This window comes from Geotrypetes seraphini, chromosome 19 (genome assembly GCF_902459505.1).
Source record: "Geotrypetes seraphini chromosome 19, aGeoSer1.1, whole genome shotgun sequence".
NCBI lineage: Eukaryota > Metazoa > Chordata > Amphibia > Gymnophiona > Dermophiidae > Geotrypetes > Geotrypetes seraphini.
Window position 1 is genome coordinate 34,693,143 of NC_047102.1, and position 26,059 is coordinate 34,719,201.

General features: G+C 44.7%; 1 protein-coding gene across 1 annotated transcript in view; it reads right to left on the minus strand.

Annotated features, from left to right (window-relative positions):
• Positions 1-1,729: 1,729 nt before the first annotated feature.
• CTSD (cathepsin D) overlaps positions 1,730-26,059 on the minus strand; it is a 31,197-nt gene continuing 6,867 nt past the window's right edge. The window contains exons 2-9 of the mRNA XM_033927999.1: positions 25,038-25,191; positions 18,156-18,279; positions 17,741-17,859; positions 15,427-15,626; positions 14,114-14,236; positions 13,786-13,930; positions 12,791-12,889; positions 1,730-6,060 (exon numbers count right to left, since the gene is read on the minus strand). Coding sequence (XP_033783890.1) covers positions 5,884-6,060; positions 12,791-12,889; positions 13,786-13,930; positions 14,114-14,236; positions 15,427-15,626; positions 17,741-17,859; positions 18,156-18,279; positions 25,038-25,191 — 1,141 coding nt within the window. The 3' untranslated portion in view covers positions 1,730-5,883. The remainder of the gene's footprint in view (positions 6,061-12,790; positions 12,890-13,785; positions 13,931-14,113; positions 14,237-15,426; positions 15,627-17,740; positions 17,860-18,155; positions 18,280-25,037; positions 25,192-26,059) is intronic.

Genomic DNA, 26,059 nt, shown 5'->3' on the forward strand with positions numbered 1-26,059 from the left:
CCTCTGCGTGTGCGGATCGCCGGACTTGATGGACCAAAGGTCTGATCCGGAGAAGGCAGTTCTTATGTTCTTAAAAACAAATACAATCAAACTTTATGACACTCAACCAGTTTGGAACGGAATCAAAAGCGGTCAGCGAGAAAAAGGAACCGCGCATGCCCGAAGACATTCAAAAATCCCCAAGAGCTTCCCTTTCAAAGCTGCACCAAAGCCCCCAGGGACATGCAGAGAAAAGACTTGGCCCTCTTCTATTAGTCTAATTAGACTAATAGTGCTGATGCCTGTGACTTAACATTATCTGCTGGTTGACCTGTCTAAACATCAGAGCCTATGTGATAAAAGGATATAGCATCATATAAAAACACAGTAAAAAGAGACTACTAAAAAAAATTTATAATATAAAAATAGTGAGCTTGAAAAATAATTTTACACTATTGAAGAAAATTTTGGTACCCTACTCCTCTGACCTCCAACCCAGCCCGCTGATTGACCGTTCCCCTTGACTGTATCTGTGACATCCTGTTTGTCTGTCTTGCCTGTTTAGATTGTAAGCTCTTTCGAGCAGGGACTGTTTTCTTATTCTTTGTGACTCTGCAGCGTTGCGTGCGTCCGGTAGCGCTATAGAAATAATTAATAATAGTACTAGTAGGTGACCAACATTTGAAGCACATTGTTCTTCCAGGCAAATTTATCATTATAATGCCACTCGCCCTTTCTTTTCTTCCTATCCTGCACTCCCGCACCTTGCCCAGGCCCCCAGCTTGGCTCAGGTATTCCTGCGCCTGAACAGAAGTCCACCCATGTCATGTCTCACTTCACAAGTTCCCCAACGGAGTCCGGTTCCCCCCACTGGTGGCAAAGGGCCGCGATTGCACGTCCTGCTGCCCCAGCATGCGTCCCCTCCGCAATTGAGGCAGTACCATGATTCAAGCCCCAGCCCACATTGCTGACTGCAGCCTCCCTGGCCTCGGCACCAGAGCCCTGGCAGGGACCAAGCTCCAGCACCGACTACTTCCAGGTGGGTATAAAATTTTAAACTTGTTACAAAGACACTTGCTTTGAATTATAAACTTAAAAAGGGCAAGTGAACAGGCAGAATGAAGTTAAGAAGAATCAGGAAAAATAACCTTCTAGTTTTACTTGACTTAATGACCGTCTTCATTGTGGCAGGATCTTGTCTTTCCTTTGTGATTTAGAGGTGGGAAGTGGGGTAGTTGATGACCCGATTTCATTCTTCCTCATACAACCATAAGAGTGGCGAAGTTGGCTGCATGCCTCCAGTCAGACACTTGCAGTCCCGAAGAATGAACAAGTGGATGCCCGGGGTTTCCAGTCAGAAACAGTAGGCCAAAACAAAAAGAGACAGAAACTATGGACTCCAATGACTGCAACGTAATGCTTATTAAAATGCAATAAAATTTTCATCGATTCTACAATTTCTGCCTCTTTCATGCATGAACTAAGTATCCGTAGCTGAAAGCACCCTGCTGCTGTCCTCAGTTCTGAAGCAGAATAAGGAGGTAGCTTTGGTAATGGATTGCTTTGATTGGCAAGCCTTTGGCATCCTTACCAGCAAAAGATATGATGCCTAAGGTGGGGAGGAAAGAGGGGAAATGGATAGCTGGCTATGCCTTTAGTCACATGATTTACATACATTTGCTGAAATTGACCTGCAGCCTTTGTAAATAGCAACCACTCTGACATATTCAGTAACTCCACAGGACGGCAGTTAGGAGGAAATCAAATTTTTCCTTTATTGTTACTCATCTGTGTACAATCATAATGGCAAAATTAAAATCCAATTCAGCAGGAAATTCTACTAGCATAAACCCTTTCAAACAAACTCTGCTCAAAGCTAAACAAAGTTAAAACAGTTCCAATAATCCAACTCCTAGAAATATTGCATTTACAAATAAGGAAGACTTCTACAGCAATCCAGCCAACCAAATTGATGCAAAGTATGCTAGTTAACAGTTAAGACATTCCTGATACAGCAAAGTTCATTTTCCAAAGGTCAAACCATTAGGAACATTAATCCACATTTGAAGATTGGCAGTTACTCTGCGCAGAAGAAAAACACAATTTTACAAGGGATTGGCCTTTACCTTAAGGCTACCAGTTTTTTTGACTTGCAAATCTGGGATGCCCAGGAAGAGTCGGGGCTTTCCCATTGCAATTTTCCAGCCTAAAATGTATAATCTTTACCTCTCTTCCATCCTTTCAGTCCAGCCATTGTTAGCTCCACCCCTTCTCTCCTCTGCCCTTCCAGGAAACCATCCCCACCTCTCTTTCTCTGCCTATCCAATCTCCCCCCAAACCATCTCTACCTCTCTACTTCTGCAGTCAGTTCAGCGCTTGCCTCTTCCGGCCCTACATCCATTAGGAAGTGCTGAGATACAGAAGCATTCTTTAATCATGCTGTGCATCTCTGACCCCCATAACAACAGGAAGTATATGTTAGAGCAGGGATGTCAAAGTCCCTCCTCGAGGGCCGCAATCCAGTCGGGTTTTCAGGATTTCCCCAATGAATATGCATGAGATCTATTTGCAAGCACTGCTTTCATTGTATGCTAATAGATCTCATGCATATTCATTGGGGAAATCCTGAAAACCCAACTGGATTGCGGCCCTCGAGGACCGACTTTGACACCTGTGTGTTAGAGGGAGGCAGAACCCAGCAAGAGATGCACAGCATGATTAAGGAGTGCTTCCATTATCACAGCACTGTACATCCTAATGCTGGCAGTGCAAATGGAGACTTCAGGGGCGAGACAGATACATGGGGCCAAATTTTTCACCCATCCCAGCAAGTTATTTCCTGTCCCCATCGCAGCAAGCTCCATGCACAAGCCTCAAACACTTTAAAATCAGAAGTGGTCGAGGTTTGTGCGGTTAGGGCAGAGCTTACAGGAATGAGACGGGAGAAATTGAGTTCCAGCGGGGGAAAAATGTGTCCCCATGTCATTCTCTAACGGGGCAAAAGCAACTATGACATTTCTGTCCCCATTACTAAAATCGGGGACAGACTGTTACCAAATAAAGAAGAATTCGGGACATCTGATAATCCTAATTTACCTGCTGTTAAGAAAAACAGCCATTCCCAGGATGAGATGGGGGTCAAAAAAGAGCACAATTAGAACTGCATGCACATAGCTCCCCTCCCTCCCCCCCACAACCAGAGTCATAGGAGGCAAAAAGTACAAAGCTCCAATTTTATTCACTGCAGGATGCCTCTTGTTACTACAGGTGAGGGGAGATATGCACTTTTAGGAAGGTGAAATCTACTCTACTGCAGTCTATTATACCAGTGTAATCCCAGATTCTTACCAGACCTTTGAAGATCTACCCCTTATAAATATCACCCCAGTGTACACTTTCAAATGATCTAGAGGAGTGTTTCCCAACCCTGTCCTGGAGGACCACCAGCCAGTCGGGTTTTCGGGATAGACCTAATGAATATGCATGGGGCAGATTTGCAGGCCTTTCACCTCCATTATATGCAAATACCTCTCATGCATATTCATTAGGGCTATCCCAAAAACCCGACTGGCTGGTGGTCCTCCAGGACAAGGTTGGAACACTCCGATTTAGAGTGAACCGCATTTTGCATGTGCAAGTAGGCTCTTATATAAAATTGGCCTGGGGTATCCACATAGAACTAGGTACATATAAATCAGTGCCATCTACCTTTGTGATACACAGCTCAGCATTGCTGGCAGTGGGAAATAGAAGGCAAGGGGGCAGACACTTTTTCTCTACTTCCTACCAGCACATACACAGTTAACTTCTGCCTTGACACCTGCAAAAGGTTGGTGCAGAAGCCTCTGGCTAGCAGTCTAGGAGCACAGATGTTGCCTTTATTAAATGCACACACAGAGGTAAGAGACATGCACTTACATGCTTTTGCTGCCTAAGTAGTTAGTTACAAAAAGCTACCCTCCTATGGGTGCAGAATTCACAGAACCAAGCTTTTAGTGCATTGTGCAATTTAGACTTATCATTTCAGCACACAGTAATGCAGTTTAACACATGCTTTTAGCAACTAGAATCTGTGGTAAAGAACATTAAAATACTGCTTTTTAGTAACCTAGCCCTTAAAGTGCATGGTGCAGAGAGGTTGTTATACGAAAGGTGTGAAGAGTCATGCTTCCCAGGCCACGTCCTTGCTCGAGGCTGTTTGCAATCCTATGTTCTAGATTAAAATTGGGGGGGGGGGGGAAATCTGCGCAAAGTCAGAGGCACTCGGCATAAGCTACACACCATACAGGGGGGGGAATGGTACATTAGAGTGAGGCCAAGAAAGACTAGACCGGGGCCATCTAAACCGTGGACCTCACCAGGGTGGGTTTTCAGGATTTCCCAACTGCAGATGCATGAGATATATTTGCATACAATGGAAATAGTGCCTGCAAATTGATCTCACAAATTCATTGCAGAAATTCTGAAAACGCAACTGAACTGCAGACCTCAACGACAGATTTTGTTCAATCCCTGCTCTAGACACTTGTCCTTCTGCAGAAGGGTTTCTCCCACCCCACTAGCTCTGCACCAAGGTGCATGGAAACTGTGGCTCCATCTTACTAGCTCATACCATTACCACATTTTTTCAGACGTAATATACGTTCATTTGAACTTTTGCCTCTGCGAGCCATACAAATTGTAACACTCATTCAGAGGCATCCATGTGGGGGTTCTTCTTTTGAACATCTGCCTCTGCTAGCCTGGGGTTTTCCACAAATAAAATATAAAAATGGCCCTAGAGCTCAGATTGTGATGTCATGTCGTCTCATTCCACCAATGCCTAAGCTCCATCCTCATCTGCACAAATCTCATACACTTTTAAATCATAAGTGTCTGAGGCTTGTGCGGTTAAGGCAGAGTTTACAGGCAAGGGACAGGAACAGCGAGGAAACTAACGGCGATGGGATGGAGAAATTGAGCTCCAGTCCCTGTATCATTCTCTAATCTGTATCCACTCTCATTCTGAATTTCCCCGCAGAGTACACTGTTCAGGGTGGATAACCAAATCAGGTGGAGCTCCTGCAGGAATAACAGGACATGATGTTCTCACACCAAACTTACTAACATGGGTATACTCCTATTTTTTTTTTTTTTTTTTAAAAGAAGCTTAAATCTAGAACCAGGGCATAGTGTGGGTAGGGAGGTGCCCAGGGCAATGGGGCCTCCTGCTCCTCCCTTTCCCATCCCTGTACTTTTTTAGATCTTCGCCAGAACGAGCAGCTTCAGGCCTGCTGGTCCTGCCAGCATTGACTTTCCCTCCGTCGCTTCCTGGCCTCACAAACCCAGAAGTGATTTCAGAGGGAGTCAGAGTAGTTGCTTGCGCTGGCTAAGATTTATAGAGGGGGAGGGTGCGAGCACTCCTTACTATGCCGCTGATCTAGAACCAGATCAATAGAAGAAAAGAAATCAAACCAAAGGACATGTGTAAGAAGGTAGAAGCCACCTCATTGGACCACAAAGCAGAAGCAACTTTTAGGGCTTGGTTTACCACAGTAATGGGAGTTTAGCAGTGACCAAGCCTGTATTCTAAGACGAATTATATTTTTTTAAAAAAAGAGTTCCCACCTTCTCCTTCAAATTCATTTTTCTCAATTTTTTCAAGAAAGTGTAATTACTAGTGGGGGAAGGGAACACACAACTGAAGCTTAAAAAAAAAAATCCTTTCTGTTTTTGGAGGCCTAGAAGCCTCTTGATGCAGCCCCATCATTACATTGACGTAAAGCAAACGGTAGCTACACTGGTTCCTGGGACTAAAGCAGACCTACAACAAAAAAAGGTGGCAGTGGTATTTTGCAAGCCTACTGGCGATAGCGTACACGTTTCATTGTTTGTTCTCCAGATCGTTTCCTTTTTTCCCCCCCTTTAAGCAACGGATGAATCCTTGGCCCGGGCAAAGCCCACACGATCTTTTTCCCGGTCAAAGGTAGTATAATACTTCCCGATGAAGGCATCGCCCAGGATCCAGAGAGGGCCAGCAGGTGGAGGAATATCTAGACCCATGAAGCCGCTCAGGCATATAGTTTGACCAAGCTTGGTAATCTGGGTAGAACAATAAAAAAGGTCAGATAACTATTACTTTGGCAAAACATGTGAAATACATTTAACAGTTAAGGTTAAAAAAAAAGAGTTAGGTTAGGACTTGCCAAATCCTCCTTAGGAGAGTTCCAGGTGACCTACAAAAGTTGCACTAGAAACATAGCCTTAATATACATACATTGCTGACAGACTTATGTAATTATCTAAATTTTTATGTAATATCTAAACAGAGGTGAAATTTATTAATGATTTTAAAGATGGTTGTCTTACATATTAATAACAACTTTATTTTTTTATTCCGCCATAGTCAGACGACTTCTAGGCGGTTCACATCAAAGAAGGCTGGACATTCAGCGAATTACAAATGCATGAGGGGAATGTTACAAAAGAAAAGGGTTGAAGGGGAGGGAACGTAAGAGGGGTTGAAAGGGGGAGGGAAAGTGAGAGGGGTAGGAATTGCCTGAAGATTGCTCCTATTGTAATTGATATTGGGCTCTTATGGTATTTTGTTGTAATTTCTGGTGACCTTGCCCTGGAGTAGGCTTTAGTCTGTGTAGCTGTGGTTGCATTCATTCTTCCTATGGATTTTTGGAACAGCCTTGTTTTTTAGATATTTGCAAAAATAGCATATTTGATCATAGTGCACTAGCTTTAGCCACCATGGGAAAGCTGGGCACAATCAGGAAGAGGATAAAACAGTCACCGAGGCGCAAAAATCTATATTTACCGCGTATCAACAAGGGTTCCAAGAGGAAAAGCAAGGAACCAGCGTGGCTCACTGTAGCAGTGAAGGAAGCGATAAGAGACAAGAAGACTTTGTTTAAGGAATGGAAAAGGACAAAAATCGACATAACTGGAAAAAGCAAACAAACATCAAAGCAAGTGCCATAAGCTGGCAAGAGGGACCAAAAGAGATGACGAGGAAAAAAATAGCCAAGGAGGCAAAAAATTAGTGGGGCCATTAGATGACCATGGAATAAAGGGAGTACAAAGAACATCGCCAACAAACTGAACACATTTTTTGCATCTGTATTTACCGAAGAGGATATATCCAATATACCAGAAACCAACAGGCTATACACAGGAAATGAAGATGGGAAACTGACAGGTCAGTCTAGAAGAGGTATGCAGATAGACTGATAGGCTTAAAACGATAAATCCCTGGGACTGGACAGCATCCACCCGAGGGTAATCAAGGAACTGAAAGGGGTTATAGCTGAACTGCTTCAACTAATAGCCAATCTGTCGATCAAATCAGGAAAGATTCTGGAAGACTGGAAAGTGGCTAATGTTACACTGATCTTCAAGAAAGGTTTGAGGGGAGATCTGGGACACTATAGACCAGTGAATCTGACTTTGATACCGGGAAAGATGGTAGAGGCGCTGATAAAGGACCGCATCATCGATCACCTTGACAGACACAATCTGATGAGGACCAGACAGCACGGCTTCAGCAAAGGAAGATCTTGCTTGACAAACTTACTTCACTTCTTCGAGGGAGTAAACAGGCAGATAGACAAGGGTGACCCGGTCGACATCATATATCTAGACTTTCAGAAGGCGTTCGACAAGGTCCTGTCTACTTCAAAAAACTGTGAGCCATGGAATCGAGGGCGATATACTCACGTGGATTAAAAACTGGTTGGCGGATAGGAAACAGAGTGGGGGGTAAATGGACAATACTCGGATTGGAAAAGTATCACGGTGGTATTGGGTGGAATTTATCAGAATGAGAGCGAGAGTTGGACAAAATTGTTTATGTCCGAATAATAATGTTATCTTTTATCCCCTGTTTATCAGTTAATGTTTTTAATAAATTTATGGTAAAACCGCCTAGACATAATGATAGGCGGTATATCAAAAACAGCAAGGATTCCACTACTGTATATAATCAGGTACAGGGAAGCACACAGCAGGGCCAGAACTAGGTATTTTGGTGGTCTTCCATCCCTATCTGCCATCGTATACAGTTCAAGATCTTATTGCTGACCTACAAGTGTGTTCATTCTGCTGCCCCTCAATCTCTCTCCTTGGTCCTCTCTCCTTATACACCTCCAAGAGAACTCCGTTCCTCAGACAAGTCACTCTTACCATTACCCTTCTCCTCTACTGCCGATTCCAGACTTTGTTCCTTTCATCTATCTGCCCCCTATGCCTGGAATAAATTACCCGAGTTTCGTCGGTCAAGCCACTTCCCTTATTTAAAAATCAGACTGAAAACCCACTTTTTTGATATAGCTTTCAATCCTTAACACTACTCCTCTGCCCTCCAACCCAGCCTGCTGATTAACCGTTCCCCTTAACTGTATCCTGTTTGTCTGTCTTGCCTGTTTACATTGTAAGCTCTTTGGAGCAGGGACTGTTTTCTTCTTCTGCTTGCATCTGGTAGTGCAGCTGCAGCAGCATGAAATGTTCCCTGAAACTGAAGGGACAAGCCAGGCTGAAACTGCAGTGGTAGCAGCAGAAGGAAAAGCTACGAGACTCAAATACTGGGTTATATATAACAAACAAAATTGTTATATATAACAAACAAAAGGGATGGAATAATGCCTCTGGATAGGTCACTGGTAAGACTGCCCTGTGCCTCCAAAGAGGGGTATAGAGTGCAGGTAGTAAGATAAGAACCATTGACAGTTTGGAGTCTATACTATAAATGTTATATAATCAATATGAATACCCTGAAGGGGGAATAAAACAAATATCTAAAGAGATAATGATGACAATGGTTAAGGGGCTGGAGAAGTAGCCGTACAGTGAGAGATTGGAGAAACTGGGCGTTTTCTCCCTTGAAGAGAGGAGACAGAGAGGAACATGATCGAAACATTCAAGGTACTGAAGGGGATAGACTTAGTAGATAGAGACAGGTTGTTCACCCTCTCCAAGGTAGAGAGAACGAGAGGGCACTCTCTAAAATTAAAAGGGGATAGATTCCGTGCAAACGTAAGGAAGTTCTTCTTCACCCAGAGTGGTAGAAAGCTGGAATGCTCTTCCGGAGGCTGTTATAGGGGAAAACACCCTCCAAGGATTCAAGACAAAGTTGAACAAGTTCCTGCTAAACTGGAACGCACGCAGGTGAGGCTGGACTCATAAGAGCACTAGTCTTTGACCTTAGGGCCGCCGCATGAGCAGACTGCTGGGCAGGATGGACCACCGGTCTGATCCAGCAGCGGCAATTCTTATGTTCTTATGACAACAATTTATTATTTCTATAGTGCTTTCAGATTCATGCAGCGCTATATATATTAAACATGCAAAAGACAGTCCCTGCCTGATAGAGCTTACAATCTAATTATGACAGACATACAGGACAAAAGGGTGACTCTATATATGTTGATCAGGTAGGGAATTAGAAGGGGAGTGATGAGACAGATAGGGTGGGGGGGCCATTGAGGGCATGACCAGCAAAAATAGATGCTTTTGCAAGTTGGTTGGGTTAGGACTTAAGCAGGATTCAAAGAGGTGGGCTTACAGTCTGGATTTGAATAATGAGAAGAATGCACAAGACAAAAATATTTTTCGGTAGAGGGGAAGCAAAAAAAAAAAAAAAGTAAATTCATTCAAATTAGGAGAAGAGAGAATGAATATTTCTCTGTATTTAAGGTGGTGGTAGTGTGGAATAGTTTCTCGAAGGATGAGACAGTGGCAACAGTAGTTAAATCAGATTTAGATAAGCAGAGAATCCTTGGTAAGGGAAAGCCAGGGATCAGGAGTACTGGAAAGACTAAATATCCAAGATTCAATTCTCATTACCTTTCTTTTCACTCACAAGAACTGAAGGAACGGTGACCAGGTAAAAATTGGTTTAAAAAGGCGAGACTCTTGCTCAAGGCGTAGGAATCTCTCTTAGAGTGCTACTTCACTCAATGAAGGAAGGTTTTTGCATTCCTGGGATTTCTGCAAGATCTTCTCCCTTTATGTAACACTCCCAAGAGCACCAGCAGCCTTCTGAGAAGAGACTTAAAAATATGTACGGTATATTGAGGAGAATGTCAAATACTGGAAATGGTATTTATGCACAGAAGCAAGCATGCTTCAGTGGAAAGAAAGTTCTAGAAACAGTTGTAATAAGCAGCTCAAGGGGGAGTGGGGACCCAAGATGATATTACAGAGGGGTGGAGGACACAAAAATCTACCGTCAAAAGAGGAAACAAAAACAGGATCAGAATTAAAGTGATAGCTACAGAGCAGCTCCAGTTGTAAAAGGCAGAGAATTGGGGGAAGGCCAGAGACCCCAAAATAGCCAATACTCCCATTAGAGCAAACTGCGCACTTGGCATCTGTGGTACAGAAAACTGGAGGATGGCAACTGAAGAACGAGGTCACAGAGACCAAGAAGGAAGGGTTAACGCACAGTTCTTTATAAGACACAAAGAAACGCACTAGCCAACAAGTTTCCGAGCATCTCTCTCTCTGGCCATTTACTGCAGTTGAGGCCCTAAAAGGAAGGGTACCCAAGCTGAAAAGCAAGACAGAGAGAAGCGGTAATGATTGTGAGCGAGGATAAGGCACAGAACCTTCCAACTGAAATATTTGTTCATGGTATGAGTCTGCAAATCAAAAGAGAGAGACTGTGATCTTGGGGGTTTGCTTAGATTGCACTCTTTCTATGGAAGACAGCTCCCCAGGGTGAACACATCAAGTTGCGGACACTTTATAGAGTAAAACTAATGCTCCTGCCATATGATTTTTTGTTTAGTGGTTCAAGCACTGATTTTAACTCGTTTAGACTACTGTAATATGCTTTACCTGGGCTTGGCAAAGGTCAAATGTAAAGCATTACAACAACTGATGAACTCAGCAGATAGGCTGATTTTGGGTATTTCACGTAGAGAACACATTACTCCGCTGTTAAGAAATTGGATTGGCTTCCGGTGCCTCAAAGGGCTAGATTCACTAAGCAAACCAATCGGAACACGATTGGTTTGCGACCCCTTTGCGAAACCGGTTGTTCCCCGACCCGATTCACTAACCTTCCTCCCGTTCTGATCAGCGCATGCAAATGAGGGAAATGGCATGCAAATTTTGGAAAGCAGCGATTCACTAAACAATTTCTACAACACCGATTGGGTTTGCCGATCAGAAAAGAAACGACTGCTGAAGACCAGTCGCTTCTATCCGGGCTGACTCTCCCGCCCTTTAAAACCACAGGCTCGCAATGCTATTAGCAGAATATATTTAAAAAGTGGCAAATCTGCTAAGCCCAAAAGCCAACGATGGCCTGCCAGCATTTCGCTATGCTGCATCAGCGCAATAAAGCCACTCTGCAATCAATTCAAAGCAGACATTTCAAAAAGTCCAAACTTACCAAACCTAATTAACATTCCCTTTGGTTAATGACACAAATGGATTAAAATTACATCGGCACATGACTCCGTGCTCAAAAAGCTAGCAAACATGGAAACCTTCAGGTCAGATTTTCAACCCGACGGCATCCGGCGTCACAGACCCGCCTCCATCTTGAGCTGCCCAATCAAATCACTCCCTTTCACAAGCTGGGCTGCCTAATAAATGCAGGAACTGAAGTCTCCCTTAAGCGATCTTGCCACTTTTGAACAGCAGCGTGGAATGAAGAGTTCTTGAATTGCAGGGAAGAGAGAGAAGCTTAAAGCTTTTGTGCGCATTTTATGCAAACACTCACCTGACCGCAGTTCTACCACACTAGCGCCTGAGTACCGCTGTTAGGCCCCTCTAAGCTCATGGTGGTTTGGATTATAGGGTTTAGCTCGGAGGAATTTTTAACATAAAAAAACACATTTAAAAATTATAAAAAGAAATATTAACATAAAAAATATTTATTAAAAATGATAAAATCAACAAATTAGTATAAAAAAAACTAATAGAGAATCATTGGGAGGAGGAGGAGGTTTTTGAGCCAATGAGGTAGCTCATAAATATAGCCTGCTTGAAAGCTAGTGAGCTACAGCATGCTGGCTGGAGTCTGAGGCTCTTTCCTGCCTTCCTTATGGTACCCTTTGAGTTGAGTGGAAATTAAGAGGTAGACAGGGACAGATTTTTCAGATTATGGGGAACCACAAGTATAAGGGGGCACTCTGAGAAATTAAAAGGGGACAGGTTTAGAACAAATGCCAGAAAGTTTTTCACCCAGAGGGTGGTGGATACATGGAACGCGCTTCCGGAGGCTGTGATAGGCTGGAGCATGTTACAAGGCTTCAAAGAAGGTTTGGATAGATTCCTAGAGGATAAAGGAATTGAGGGGTACAGATAGGAGTAGAGGTAGGTCATAGGGATAGTCTGGGACCACTGCTCAGGCAATGGGCCTGATGGGCTGCCGCAGGAGTGGACCGCTGGGCGAGATGGACCTCTGGTCTGCCTCAGCGCAGGCAACTTCTTATGTTCTTAATTGAAATTTAATTCCTTTTCAATAGGGAACGAGTATATCCCCTAAGTATTTGGAGTGTTGAAAAATTAGTTCCCTTGGGGTTGTGCGATTGTGGAGTGTTTCACTTGGTAATTTGGATTCAGTGACTTGCCCAGGGTCACAAGGAGCAGTGTGGGATTTGAACCCACAATCCCAGGGTGCTGAGGCTTTAGCTTTAACCACTGCACCACACACTCCCACTTGCTGTAGTCTACCTAGATATCCGATAGGCAGCTAAGAAATCTTGAAAAATGAATTCTGTCATTTCACCAACAGAGGTTTTGTCTTTTTGTGGACTAACTTTAAAAGCCTCCATCACATTCCACTCATTCCCACGGTCTGTCTCCTACTTACCTTTAGAGTGTACTGCTCACCAGAGAAGGTGTATGTCTGTCCTCCAAGTTTGAAGGAGATGATTGGCAGGCTGGGCACATTTTTACAATTTATCATGTACTAAGAACAGAAAAAAAAGAAGCTTCAGTTATAAACAAGGGGGCTTTTAGCCATTCAGCATTACTGTTTTACCCTATAGCACACTGTGTGCCTCCCAAGATTTCAGGTGTACGAGACACGCCGGGGAGGAGGCGGCACTGGCTGACTGCCTACAGGACGTGCCTCTTGTGGTGAGACACATCCTGTAGGCAATTAGCCAGCCCCAGTGCCTCTCCTTTACACTTGTATTCCCTTCTGGCACCCCCCCCCCCCACTCCATTTGTAGGGCTTTTGCGTGAAGTCATTGCGTCAACATCTGCACACTTCTGGATGCCTCGAGTCACGGCCACTACGTTTAGTGTGCCATGGCTTGACAAAGTTTGCAAGACACTGCAACAACACCTTCATGTCATATCCTATCAACTTAGAAACATAGAAGATGACAGCAAATAAGGGCCATAGCCCATCAGGTCTGCCCACTCTACTGACCCATCCCCAAGTCTACTATCCTAGGGATCCCACTCCTGGTGACAGGTTCCCTTGGCTTAACCCTCTAAGGGATCCCACATGGGCATCCCATTTGCTCTTAAATTCTTGCAAGGTGTTTGCCTCGATCACCTGCAGAGCTCGTTCCAAGGATCAACCACATTCAAGGTTCTATCAGAGATTAAGAAGACAGACTTACAGAAATTCCAGGTCAGTGAATGTTATCTACACAGCTCAACTGGTACTTAACTCAGGAGGAGCTGCCAAAGTAGTTCAACCTCTGCAGCACATGGAAAAATAAGGTGCCGGGGCAGCACTATGCCAAATGATTTCAGAAATTTTGGCCTGCTGTCACTGCTTTAGTCACCTTGCTTTAGTCACCTCGGTCAAACTTAGAGAAAAACCAACAGTTCGTCCACTCTCAATCTCACCTCTCCTCCAAAAATTGGGATAGCTCCAATGGCCTTCTGGAGTGCAGTCACCTCTGCTGAAGGCCCTGTGATCAAGGAGGTACCTGTGTCCACAATAGCCTGACAGCCACCCTTGCAGAGGATCAGCTTTTCTCCCACAGTAATTCTACAGGGAAAAGTAAGACACCCCAGTGAGATGAAGCAACACAAGGGAAACCTGTGCAGTTACAGTCAAAGACAAAATAAAAAGGGCGAGAGGCAGGAGGGCGTGATCAGCCGACGGTAGTCCACAAGTTAGTGATAAAAAGCACTCAAGTGGTTTCCAAGGGAAGTGGAGTTTGCAACTCACTTGTCCATGCGGATCTCCCAGTAAGCTTTGCGGGAGATATTTAGATAATTGAAGTCCCCACTGTAATGTTCTGGGTCCGTTCCGCCTAGCACCAGCTCACCTCCAGGCTGGGCGTCAGGATTCCTGCACAAGAAAGAAGAACTTAGCAAGGAGACTACCCACGGCTGCATGTTTAGACACTCATTTTCCTTCTCATCCAGGTAAAGGCAAATCTCCCATATATGTACAACTCCAGCACATGGCTGGCCTCTTACAATGCCCAGTTAGATAGAGAAAAACACAGAAAACGAGAGCCGATAAGACCATACTGCTTACCCAGTTTGGCCATCCACACCAACTGATCAGGTCTTCTCCCTCAGAGATGCTCTGTTCCTATCTCATACTTTCTTAAATTTAGATCACTGGCCTGTCTCGTGTATCCACTACTCTTTCTGGAAAGATATTTCCCGAGTTTACTACTGAGCCTAGCCCCTTTTTAGCTTCATCCCGTAACCCTCTCCCACACCCCCATTTCAAAGCCTTTTGACTGCTGAAAGAGGCTTACCTGTGTTGTATACCTTGGAAGTATTTAAAGTTCTGTCATCTTTCTTTCGCTCCAAGTGGGTCCTGAGCCTTTCCTTCTAGCCTGTCACCATATATCTCCCCCCCCCCCCACCACTCTTCCCAATGTCCGACTCCCTCCTGCCTCTGGAATTGTGTGGCTCTGTTTGCTGCACAAGTGAATCTGAGAAATCAATGGTGAGCCAAAATCAGCAGCTGGAGGAAGACCTGGAAATGGTAAAATGGGTGGGCGATGGGCAGTCTACCACAGAGCAGAGCCCTCAGTTTGCTACAGCTCTGTGGTAAATTGCCCAGAGAGGAGCGGCACTGGCACCTCCTGCAAAGACACCTGGAGAAGTCTGCTCCCCCACCCCCACCCTACACCACTGAGTGTCCCTGGCAGGCTCACAATCTAAGCTTTTTTTTTTTTTTGTATCCGGGGAAACGGAGGATTACGTGACTTGCCCAAGGTCAAAGCCACATCAGAAATCAAACCCAGCTCCCCTGGCTCTCGGGATCCACTACCTTAACCATTAGGCTACTCCTTCATATAGGATTTATAATGAACAGCAACCATAAAAATAAAGAGTCCTTAATCCTCAAATTTCTAACATATACAACGTCAGTAGATGCAACTGGTGGAACACATAGGTGAAAGTCCTACGATGGTGTTACTGCTGCAGTGGATGTTGGTAATACCCATCCCTTTTCCTCTAGTACCCCATGCTCTGATTTCTGAGCAGAGACGCTCTTGGGAGAGAGGGTGCTTTTACCTGTTCAGGTAAAATGAGAAGACATTTGTATCCACCAGCTTCTGGCTCATAATGTCATCAAAGACCGGCATGACATTATCCACAGAGATGCGGGGGTAGGCCAACCCCAGGATACCATCAAATTTGGCAGCAACAAAAGTCAAACCAGGCTGTTTTATGGCCTCTGCAAACAGCTGGTGCTGCACATGGATATTACCGATCTGCCAAAAAATAAACCAAGGGCAGGGTTTCAATTTACATTATACCCACAGGGCCAGTACAAAAGTATTAGGCATCCTAGAGAAACTTTCAGCCTGGCACATCTCCCATACACATTTAGCATTTATACCAACAAGTTACATGGAAAATAGAAAATAACTGAATAGCTCCCCTTATTGCATACTCTTTCAGATGGATCTGGTAAGGAGAGTGAGTCAGGGTAGGGTGAGAACAGCCATTCCACTACCATTCTCAGCTCTGTTGTATCTTGTCCAGGGGAGAGGGGGGGGAGAAGAGGGGCCTATAGCTCCAGATTTCCAGCAGCTGTTTGTTCAGCCAATGACTATGATAAAATGAGGAAATTGGTTAAAAAGAAGCTAAAAGGATCAGTTGCAAATAAGGTTCATCACTGTTGATAAGTGCAAGGTGATGCATGTCGGTCAATCGGGTTTTCAGGCTCGCCCCAATGAATATGCATGGGGTAGATTTGCATGTCTGTCACTTCTATTATATGCAAGTCTTTCTCATGCATATTCATTAGGGCTAGCCTGAAAACCCCGATTGGCCTGGTGGTCCTCCAGGGAAGGGTTGGGGACCACTGCCCTAGAAGAAAGAGGGACAGGGAACCTAAGCATAGTACCAGGCAGAGCTTTGGGTTCTGTCCCTGAAATAACTAAGGAAATAGAATGCTAGATATTATCAGGAAAGGTATTACAACCAGAACGAAAGAAGTTACCCTGCCGTTGTATCGGGCGATGGTGCGCCTGCATCTGGAGTACTGCGTCCAATATTGGTCGCCGTACCTTAAGAAGGATGTGGTGATACTTCAGATGGTTCAGAAAAGAGCGACACGATTGATAAAAGGTATGGAAAACCTTTCATATGCTGAAAGATTAGAGAAACTGGGATTCTTTTTCCTGGGGAAGCGGAGATTTAGAGGGGACATGATAGAGACTTACAAGATCATGAAAGAGTTGGAGAAAGTGGAGAAGGACAGATTCTTCAAACTTTCAAAAAAACTACAAGAACGAGAGGGCATTCGGAAAAATTAAGAGGGGACAGATTCAGAACCAATGCTAGGAGGTTCTTCTTCACCCAAAAGGTGGTGGACACCTGGAATGCGCTTCCAGAGGGTTTGATAGGACAGAGTACGATATTGGGGTTCAAGAAGAGATTGGATGATTTCCTGAAGGAAAAAGGGATAGAAGGGTATAGATAGAGGATTACTATACAGGTCCTGGACCTGATGGGCCACCTTGTGAGCGGACTGCTGGGCACGATAGACCTCTGATCTGACCCAACAGAGGCATGGCTTATATTCTTAATCAATTTAGCGCACACTAATGCTAAGGCCCAGAGCATATAACAGATGTATTAGCATTTAGTGCACGCTAAATTGGTTATCACGCCTTAATAAAAGAATCCCTCCTTAAAGAGGGTAAGGTTGGGCAAACTGGATGGACCATTCGGGTCTTTGTCTGCCGTCAGTTACTCCACTTGTTAAAAAGCCTCCTATGGGTTTTAGAAAGCTTTTAAAGACTTATTTGTTTTCTAAACATGTTCAAGTTTGTAATTTTTTTAAGTATTTAATATTACTTGTAATTTTTTTAAGTATTTAATATTACTTATTGTACATCACATCAAACTAAGGTGTTGAGATTTAGAAATAAACTTTGTTATGTTATTGCACAAGAACTTGCTTTTTAATCCAAAAACTTTTCAAAACCTCATACGTGGAAAAAATATTTCACCACCAAAAAGCTACTGTTTTTGGAATGAGGTAATCTCAGCCCGACTCCCTAGACATGGAGCTACCTGGTCACCATCCCTTTAATAGAAGGCTTCCCTGCTCTCTCCAAGAAGCAATCCTAGCCAGTCAGGTTTTCTAAGTTAGCACCACAGCATTACGAACTGGTCTACAACTTCTGTAAATTTATCTCATGCATATTCATCGCAGCAATCCTGAAAACCCACCTGGCTAGGTAGAGCTCCAGGAGAGGGTTGAGAAGCACTAATCCGCATTAGTTGTATCATTTCTCTCACACTAGTATTAAGTCTTTACAATAATTTTGCAGGAGTGCTCTTCCTGCTCTCAGGAGGGGCCTTTGGGACTCACTGTGACAATGTCCTCACTCAGGTATCCTGACAGTCTTCCTGTCCCATACTGGATGGCAAACTCTGTTCCATTCTTCACATAGGTGCTGGATTTGGAAGAATCGTATTTGCGATGAAGTACTGTGATGAGACAGAACAAGAAAGCGGAAGAGAAATCAGAGGGAAGAAAACGTTGGACATAAATGTCCATCATAACATTTCCCCCAATCTTATTTTAGTTCATGACCTGGTGTTAGTCACCCCTTGTGTTAATGTAACCAGCCTCAGTCTGTAGTTCTGCCAGCCTTACTTTGGGCTAGATTCACTAACCTGCCTGAATCGAACAATCCGTTTCAAATGTATTAATCTGATCAGGTCTTTTCTAGAAAAGGATTCAAGGTCCTGCACAGGACAAGATTGGCAGGTGCAATACTCACAACATGCTACATCTAAGAAGGAGCAGTGAACAGAGGGCACCCATAAGTTGGAAGAGCCTGTGTCAAAGATGACCCTAAATGGCTGTGGTGGGGTGCCAATGCTGATCTCTCCATAGTACTGAGCCTGGAAAGAAAAAAGACAAAAGTACAATGATTACAAAGTGTTAGAGAGCCTTGACCTACACAACAGAGAAGCAGAAGGAGCTTGTCCAGAGAATTTAGCAGCGAACTAATCACAGGAATACTGCCAACCTAATGCCATTCATCTGACTGAAGAAGGTCAATACCACCTAAAGGTTAACTAATCAAGAGCCAGAGTACATGTAGTCTACTGTAGCCATTAGGAGAGGGGCAACATGGATATAGCAGCACTTGCAAAATATGAATCGTGCAACTAAATTTTGAACGGACTGAAGGGGAGAAAATGGCTGGAGCATAAGACCCAAGTAGTGCGTTGCAGTAATCTAAAGAACGAGGTGATGAGGACGTGGATAAAGGTTTTGGTGGTGTGCTCGGAGAGGAGGGGGGGGTCAGATTTTGGAATGATAGAGGAAGAAGTGGCAGGTTTTAGTGGTATGTGGGTGCAGAGAGAAAGAAAAAAGTCAAAGACAGTGTGTGACTATGGCATCAGGGACAATTGCTAGAGATTGATAGGTTGAGGATGTGACAGATAGGAGGGATGACAGTGGGAGAGACTAGGTTGAGTGTGAATCAGATTGGAGGAGGAGGTAGTGGGTTTGGAGGATGAGAAGATGTGCCGTTTCCTCCTCCTCAGTGATTTCAGAGAAGGACATGGTGGCAGGTGTTGACAGGAGGTTAGAATAAGGAAAGAGGGAGGCAGCCTGCCTGGTTGAGAGCTCAAGGTGAATCTTCTGGATCTTACTGTAGAACAGGGGTGACAAAGTCCCTCCGCAAGGGTCGGAATCCAGTCGGATTTTCAGGATTTCCCCCAATGAATATGCATGAGATCTATTTGCATGCACTGCTTTCATTGTATGCTAATAGATCTCATGCATATTCATTGGGGGAAATCCTGAAAACCCGACTGGATTCTGGCCTTTGACACTCCTTGCTGTAGAAAAACTCTTGCCATAGCCTGGGGATATAGGGGTTGAGGGTGTTTTGAGTAGGGAGTTTAGTGTAGTAAAAGACAGTGAAGGCTGGAGCTAAAGAGGTGATTAAATAGGTATAGTATTCTTGTTTGGCAGAGGTCCAAGTGGCAACATCATTTCTGGTCCATTACCAGGCAGAAACTATATGCATTTAGCACACTGGGATCCATGTTGCCACTAGTAGCTGGATGATAACCTCCTGTAGGACTGATGTGGCCTGGTTGGTTCAGGAGATGCCATTTTGTTTATTTTTTTCTCTTTATTTATTCTTTTATAGATATACATAAATGCACGCGAATGACTGTGAAATAAATATATATATATATATATATATATACATACTAGTGTTTAAGCCCGTTACATTAACAGGTGCTAGAATATATGTATGTCTGTCTTTCTTTCTGTCTGTATTTCTCCCTGCCCCTTCTCTTTCTATCTCTCTCCCTCCCACTTTCTGTCTCTCTCCTTCTGGCCCCCTGCTTGCCTGTCTTTCTGTCTCTCTCCCTGTCTGCTGTCTTTCCATCTCTCTGTGGCCCCTTGCCTGCCTGCCTTTCTTTGTCTCTCTCAATAGCCCCCTTCTTTATCCTCCCCAAAGCAATCCAAGATTGCTCTCTGGCCCCCCAGCACACCCCTCCCCCCAAAGCAAAGCACGTTTGCTCCCTGGCCCCCTTTGTCCCCCCCCCCTCCCTGTGCAGCAGCATCATGTCCTCCAACTCCACTTCCTTGTGAAGCAACATTTACCTACCCCCACCCCACTTCCCTGTGCAACAACATTCCCTCCCCCTCAGCTCTCTATTCCCTCCAGGGCCGATTTTGTACATCGGGCGCCATGGAAGGTGTTCGGGGCTATCGGAGGTGGAGCGGCATGCAGGGTTACTTTCGGGATCGGACGTTTTTGCAAAATCGGATCCTTTGCTTTGGCTGGCCGACTTAGGCCTGTGCGCGTTGTCGGCCTGGAGGAGCCAGTCAGGGCGGTGCTCCCATGCGCAGTGGGTGATCGGCCGTTTTTCGAGCGTGGGTTCTGGGGAAGGACGGCAGGGGCGGCGGCGGCAAACTTACAGGAAGGGAGGCTTTATCCTTCAGACGGCAAGAGCCGCCGTGGCCGACAGGCTCCGTGCCACCACACGCCTGCGCCCTCTACCTGGGGGTCCCTACAGCTCACGGAAAAACGGGAGCACGCAGGTGGGAGTGCGCATGCGCGCTTAGGGCTTTATTATATTAGATATCAGAGTCATTCGCATGTGGGACAAAGCCAATTGCGCTTGAGTCTTGCACGCAATTTTCTGGGCTTTGTCCGGCACGCTTTTGTGTGACTATATCCATCTCTATCTATCTATATATATATAGTCACACAAACACACAAAAGCGGCTCAGCCCAGTTCTTAGGACACACCTAACCAGGCAGTTTTTTTTAGCATACCCACAATTAATATATACAAGGTAAGTAGCACAGGCAAATCTCTCAAGCATATTTATTGCAAGTATCATACTAGTTAGGTGTCCGAGGACTGGGGTGAGAAGCACTGAATTGGAGAGACAATGGACAGAGACAGATATGCCAGGCTTTACAGAGCCAGCCTTGAGCTGGCGATGTGCATCTCACGGCCCGTCAGGTCACTCCCATTCCTCCTACCCACTTCTTAAATCCAGCAAGAGACCCACACAAACTACGCACCGCATTAGACTGAATGAGCACAGCCCTTAATCCCCCAAGCAGGGACACACCTTGGGTGTACAGTTGATTTTCAAGGCTTATGAAGACATGCTGGGCATTAAACAAAACAAAACAAAACCGACACAAACTAAAACCGACACAAACTAAAAAAAACTGAGCAAAGATTTACTAATTTCAATTGCCATTCAATAAAGAAAAAATAATGTTCAGAGACCCAGAGGACCACTGTAGGGGATGAGCCCCAAATGTAACCTCACCATCCAATCATAGCATATAAGGGTCCTTCTACTAAGGCACTCTAGCAGATTTAGCAAGTGTTAAATGATGGACGCGTTAGCATTTAGTGCGCCTTAGTAAAAAAGGGGGCTAGTTCTTTAAATATTACTTGTCTAAATACAGTTTAAATTAATCTGCTTGAAGGCTCCGATGTGATGTATCCCTATGTCAGGGAACCCCCCCCACAAAAAAAAAAATGGTTTGAAGCGTGTCAAAATGGCGCGATGATCAGGTCTCTCGTAACGCTTTTAGTCATTCAAGAGTGCGGCATTAAAGTGCGTTTTTCACGCTTCCTGGAATGTCGCACTCTTGAACGACTAAAAGCGTTACGAGAGACCTGATCATCGTGCCATTTGGACACGCTTCACGTTTGACGCGTTCTCTAGAGAGGAAGTGCGACCGCTGGACGACGGAGACAGGAAGGGAGTGGTGAAGGAGGAGAAGGTAGTGGCAGAAAGGCTTAACATGTTCTTCTCGTCTGTATTTACAAACGAAAACACGTCCAACATACCGGAACCTGAGCAATTCTTCAACGGAAGTCAGGCAGAAAAATTAACATCCATAAAAGTGAGCCTTGAGGACGTTCGTAGGCAGATAGAAAAACTAAAAACTGACAAATCCCCGGGTCTGGATGGCATACATCCAAGGGTTCTGAAGGAATTAAAGGAGGAGATAGCGGAACTACTGCAGCAAATTTGCAACTTATCCCTGAAAACAGGCGAGATCCCGGAAGATTGGAAGATAGCCAACGTTACGCCCATCTTTAAAAAGGGATCAAGAGGTGACCCGGGAAACTACAGGCCGGTGAGCCTGACTTTGGTTCCGGGGAAAATGGCAGAAGCACTGATAAAAGAAAACATCGATCAACATTTTGAAAAACATGAACTTCTGATAACCAGCCAGCATGGTTTCTGCAAGGGAAGATCGTGCCTAACGAACTTATTGCACTTCTTCGAAGGGATCAACAAACGGATGGACAAAGGAGACCCCATAGACATCATATATCTAGATTTCCAAAAAGCCTTTGACAAGGTGCCCCATGAACGTCTACTCCGGAAACTGAAGAACCATGGGGTGGAAGGAGACGTACATAGATGGATCAGAAACTGGTTGGAGGGTAGAAAACAAAGGGTAGGAGTGAAGGGTCACTACTCCGACTGGAGGAGGGTCACGAGTGGTGTCCCGCAGGGCTCGGTGCTCGGGCCACTGCTATTTAATATCTTCATAAATGATCTAGAAACAGGGACGAAGTGCGAGATAATAAAATTTGCGGACGACACCAAACTATTTAATGGAGCTCGGACTACAGAGGACTGCGAAAAGTTGCAAAGGGACTTGAACAAATTAGAAGAATGGGCGGCGAAATGGCAGATGAAGTTCAACATTGAGAAATGTAAAGTATTACATGTGGGGAGCAGAAACTCGAGGTACAACTATACAATGGGAGGGATGTCATTGAATAAGAGTACCCAGGAAAGGGACTTGGGGGTAATGGTGGACATGACAATGAAGCCGTCGGCACAGTGTGCAGCGGCCGCTAAGAGAGCGAATAGAATGCTTGGTATAATCAAAAAGGGTATTACAGCCAGAACGAAAGAAGTTATCCTGCCGTTGTATCGGGCGATGGTGCGCCCGCATTTGGAGTACTGCGTCCAATATTGGTCGCCGTATCTTAAGAAGGATATGGCGTTAGTCGAGAGGGTTCAAAGGAGAGCAACACGTCTGATAATAGGTATGGAAAACCTGTCATATTCTGAGAGATTGGAGAAGCTGGGTCTCTTTTCCCTGGAGAAGAGGAGACTTAGAGGGGATATGATAGAGACTTACAAGATCATGAAGGGCATAGAGAGAGTAGAGAGGGACAGATTCTTCAAACTTTCAAAAAATAAGAGAACAAGAGGGCATTCGGAAAAGTTGAAAGGGGACAGATTCAAAACAAATGCTAGGAAGTTCTTCTTTACCCAACGTGTGGTGGACACCTGGAATGCGCTTCCAGAGGACGTTATAAGGCAGAGTACGGTACTGGGGTTCAAGAAAGGATTGGACAAATTCCTACTGGAAATGGGGATAGAGGGGGTATAGATAGAAGATTACTGCACAGGTCCTGGACCTGTTGGGCCGCCGCGTGAGCGGACTGCTGGGCACGATGGACCTCGGGTCTGACCCAGCAGAGGCATTTCTTAAGAACATAAGAACATAAGCGTTGCCTCTGCCGGGTCAGACCAGGGGGTCCATCGTGCCCGGCAGTCCGCTCCTGCGGCGGCCCCCCAGGTCCATGACCTGAAAGTGTTCCCTACCTAACCTAAAATATCCATACCCTATTCGCTCAATGTCCTGTACGGTAAACCTCTATCTGTACCCTGTTATCCCCTTCGCTTCCAGGAAGTCATCCAGTCCCTTTTTGAACCCCAGAATTGTACTCTGTCTTATTACCTCTCCGGGAAGCGCGTTCCAGGTGTCCACCACCCTCTGAGTGAAGAAGAACCTCCTTGCATTCGTTATGAATCTGTCTCCTCTCAGTTTTTCCGAATGACCTCTTGTTTTAGTTGTCCCTGCTAGTCTAAAGAATCTGTCCCTCTCCACCTTCTCTATGCCTTTCATGATTTTATAAGTTTCTATCATGTCCCCTCTCAGTCTCCGCTTCTCCAGGGTAAAGAGCCCCAGCCTATCCAACCGTTCGGCATATGAAAGGTTCTCCATACCCTTTATCATCCTCGTTGCCCTCCTCTGGACCCTTTCGAGTATTGCCATGTCCTTCTTGAGGTATGGCGACCAGTATTGGACGCAGTATTCCAGATGTGGGCGCACCATTGCTCGATACAGTGGCAGGATAACTTCTTTTGTTCTGGTAGTGATACCTTTTTTGATAATGCCCAACATTCTGTTCGCTTTTTTTGAGGCCGCTGCACATTGTGCCGCCGGCTTCATTGTGTTATCTACCAATACCCCCAGATCTTTTTCTTGGCTGCCTTCCCCGAGTACCCTCCCTCCCATCGTATAGCTGTACATGGAGTTCCCCTTCCCTATGTGCAAGACCTTACATTTCTCCACATTGAAGCTCATCTGCCATTTTTTTGCCCACTCACTCAGTTTGTTCAGGTCGCTTTGCAATTCTTTGCATTCCTCAACAGTTCTGGCCCTGCTGGAGAGTTTTGTGTCATCCGCGAACTTGATAACTTCGCACTTTGTCCCCGTTTCTAGATCATTAATAAATATATTGAACAGCAATGGTCCCAGCACTGACCCTTGCGGAACACCACTTGTGACCCCTATCCAGTCAGAGTAGTGCCCCTTTACTCCTACCCTCTGTTTCCTGTCCGCCAGCCAATTTTTGATCCATCTGTACACGTCCCCTTCCACCCCGTGACTCCACAGTTTCTTCAGTAAGCGTTCATGGGGCACCTTGTCAAAGGCTTTTTGGAAATCTAGATATATAATGTCTACTGGGTCACCTTGGTCCAATTGCTTACTTATCCCCTCAAAGAAATGCAGTAGATTTGTCTGGCATGATCGGCCTTTACAGAAACCATGCTGGCTCGATCTCATCTTATGTTCTTATGTTCTACAGTGGTCTTCCAGGTCTGAGCAGATGTTTTTCTTTATGGAATGTCAACTGAAATCAGTAAATCTTTGCTCAGTGTGAGAAAGAGTATATAGGGGAGCTTCAAACATTTGGTGAATTAATCTAAGCAATACATAGGCCTACTGTTATCACCACCAGGAGGAAGCAGCCTGTAGAGCTGGGTATCCCATGCCCTATCCAAAGCAAAAAAATCAGCTGGTTTAATTGATCTATCCAAAGCAAAAGCAGGTACTTACATCCAAGTAATTACTCAGAACCTCAGGGGTGGGATTCCAAACAGTTGGAAAGCCCGACATGTACTTCTGGTTGCCTTTCAGTAAGAGATCCTCCAAACTGCCTGCAGAATCAGTGACAGTACGTCGGACAGAAGTGAACTTTGTCAGGGGGATTCTGTTGGGAAAACATCAGATGGTTGGTCAAATCCGAAAATGTAGAGATAGGAGCTCATTTAGGAAAATGTCAAACACACAATTCTATGTCAATGCATTTCTTTGAGAAATTGATTCTATGTAAGGATTGAATCTGTCTTGAATTGTATAATATCTTATGTATGTAACCATTTGTAAACCGCTTTGGGAATAAAACGGTATTTAACTTTTAAAAATAAATAAATAAATGTCAGATCCCTTGAAGGCAAGGTTACCCCTCAACATTTCAAGAAGCCAAAAACAAAGGCAGTGAGGGGGGGGGGGGGAGGGAAGAAGCTTGTAGTCTGGGGCTATGGTTGGTACTCCAAGGTGGAGAGTAAAGTCTCTATTTGGTTCCAAGTCTCAACTTCTAGTCAGCTTCAAAGCAGAAGTAATGCTATCAGCCAATTTCCTCCTGGTCTGTGTATTTCCAGGTCAAATGCAACAAGGGCTGGGATGTACTTTCATCCATAAAACTGTCCAAGGATTTCACCTCCCCCCAAGCTATTTTGTATTTATGTACCCTTTCATTTCTTCCCCTTCAAAAAGCCACCCCTCCCCAACCAACTGCAGACTGCTCAGAGGGCTCCTTCCGAAACAAACAAAAATCAGAAACACAACACATAATGGGAGGAGGGAATTGCATTGTTAAAAAGTTAAAAGGGAAGGGAGAAGAAAAACTTTCCCCCCTCCCAATTAGCATCAACGAAGAGGCTCCCGCATATTGAATGCGTCTGAAGAGAAATGTTTTAAGAAAAAGATTTGAATTTTGGTACGCAGCCTTCTTGCCCAAGATGATTTGGAAGGGCATTCCATAAAGTTGATGCATATCAAGTAGAGAATGACACGGT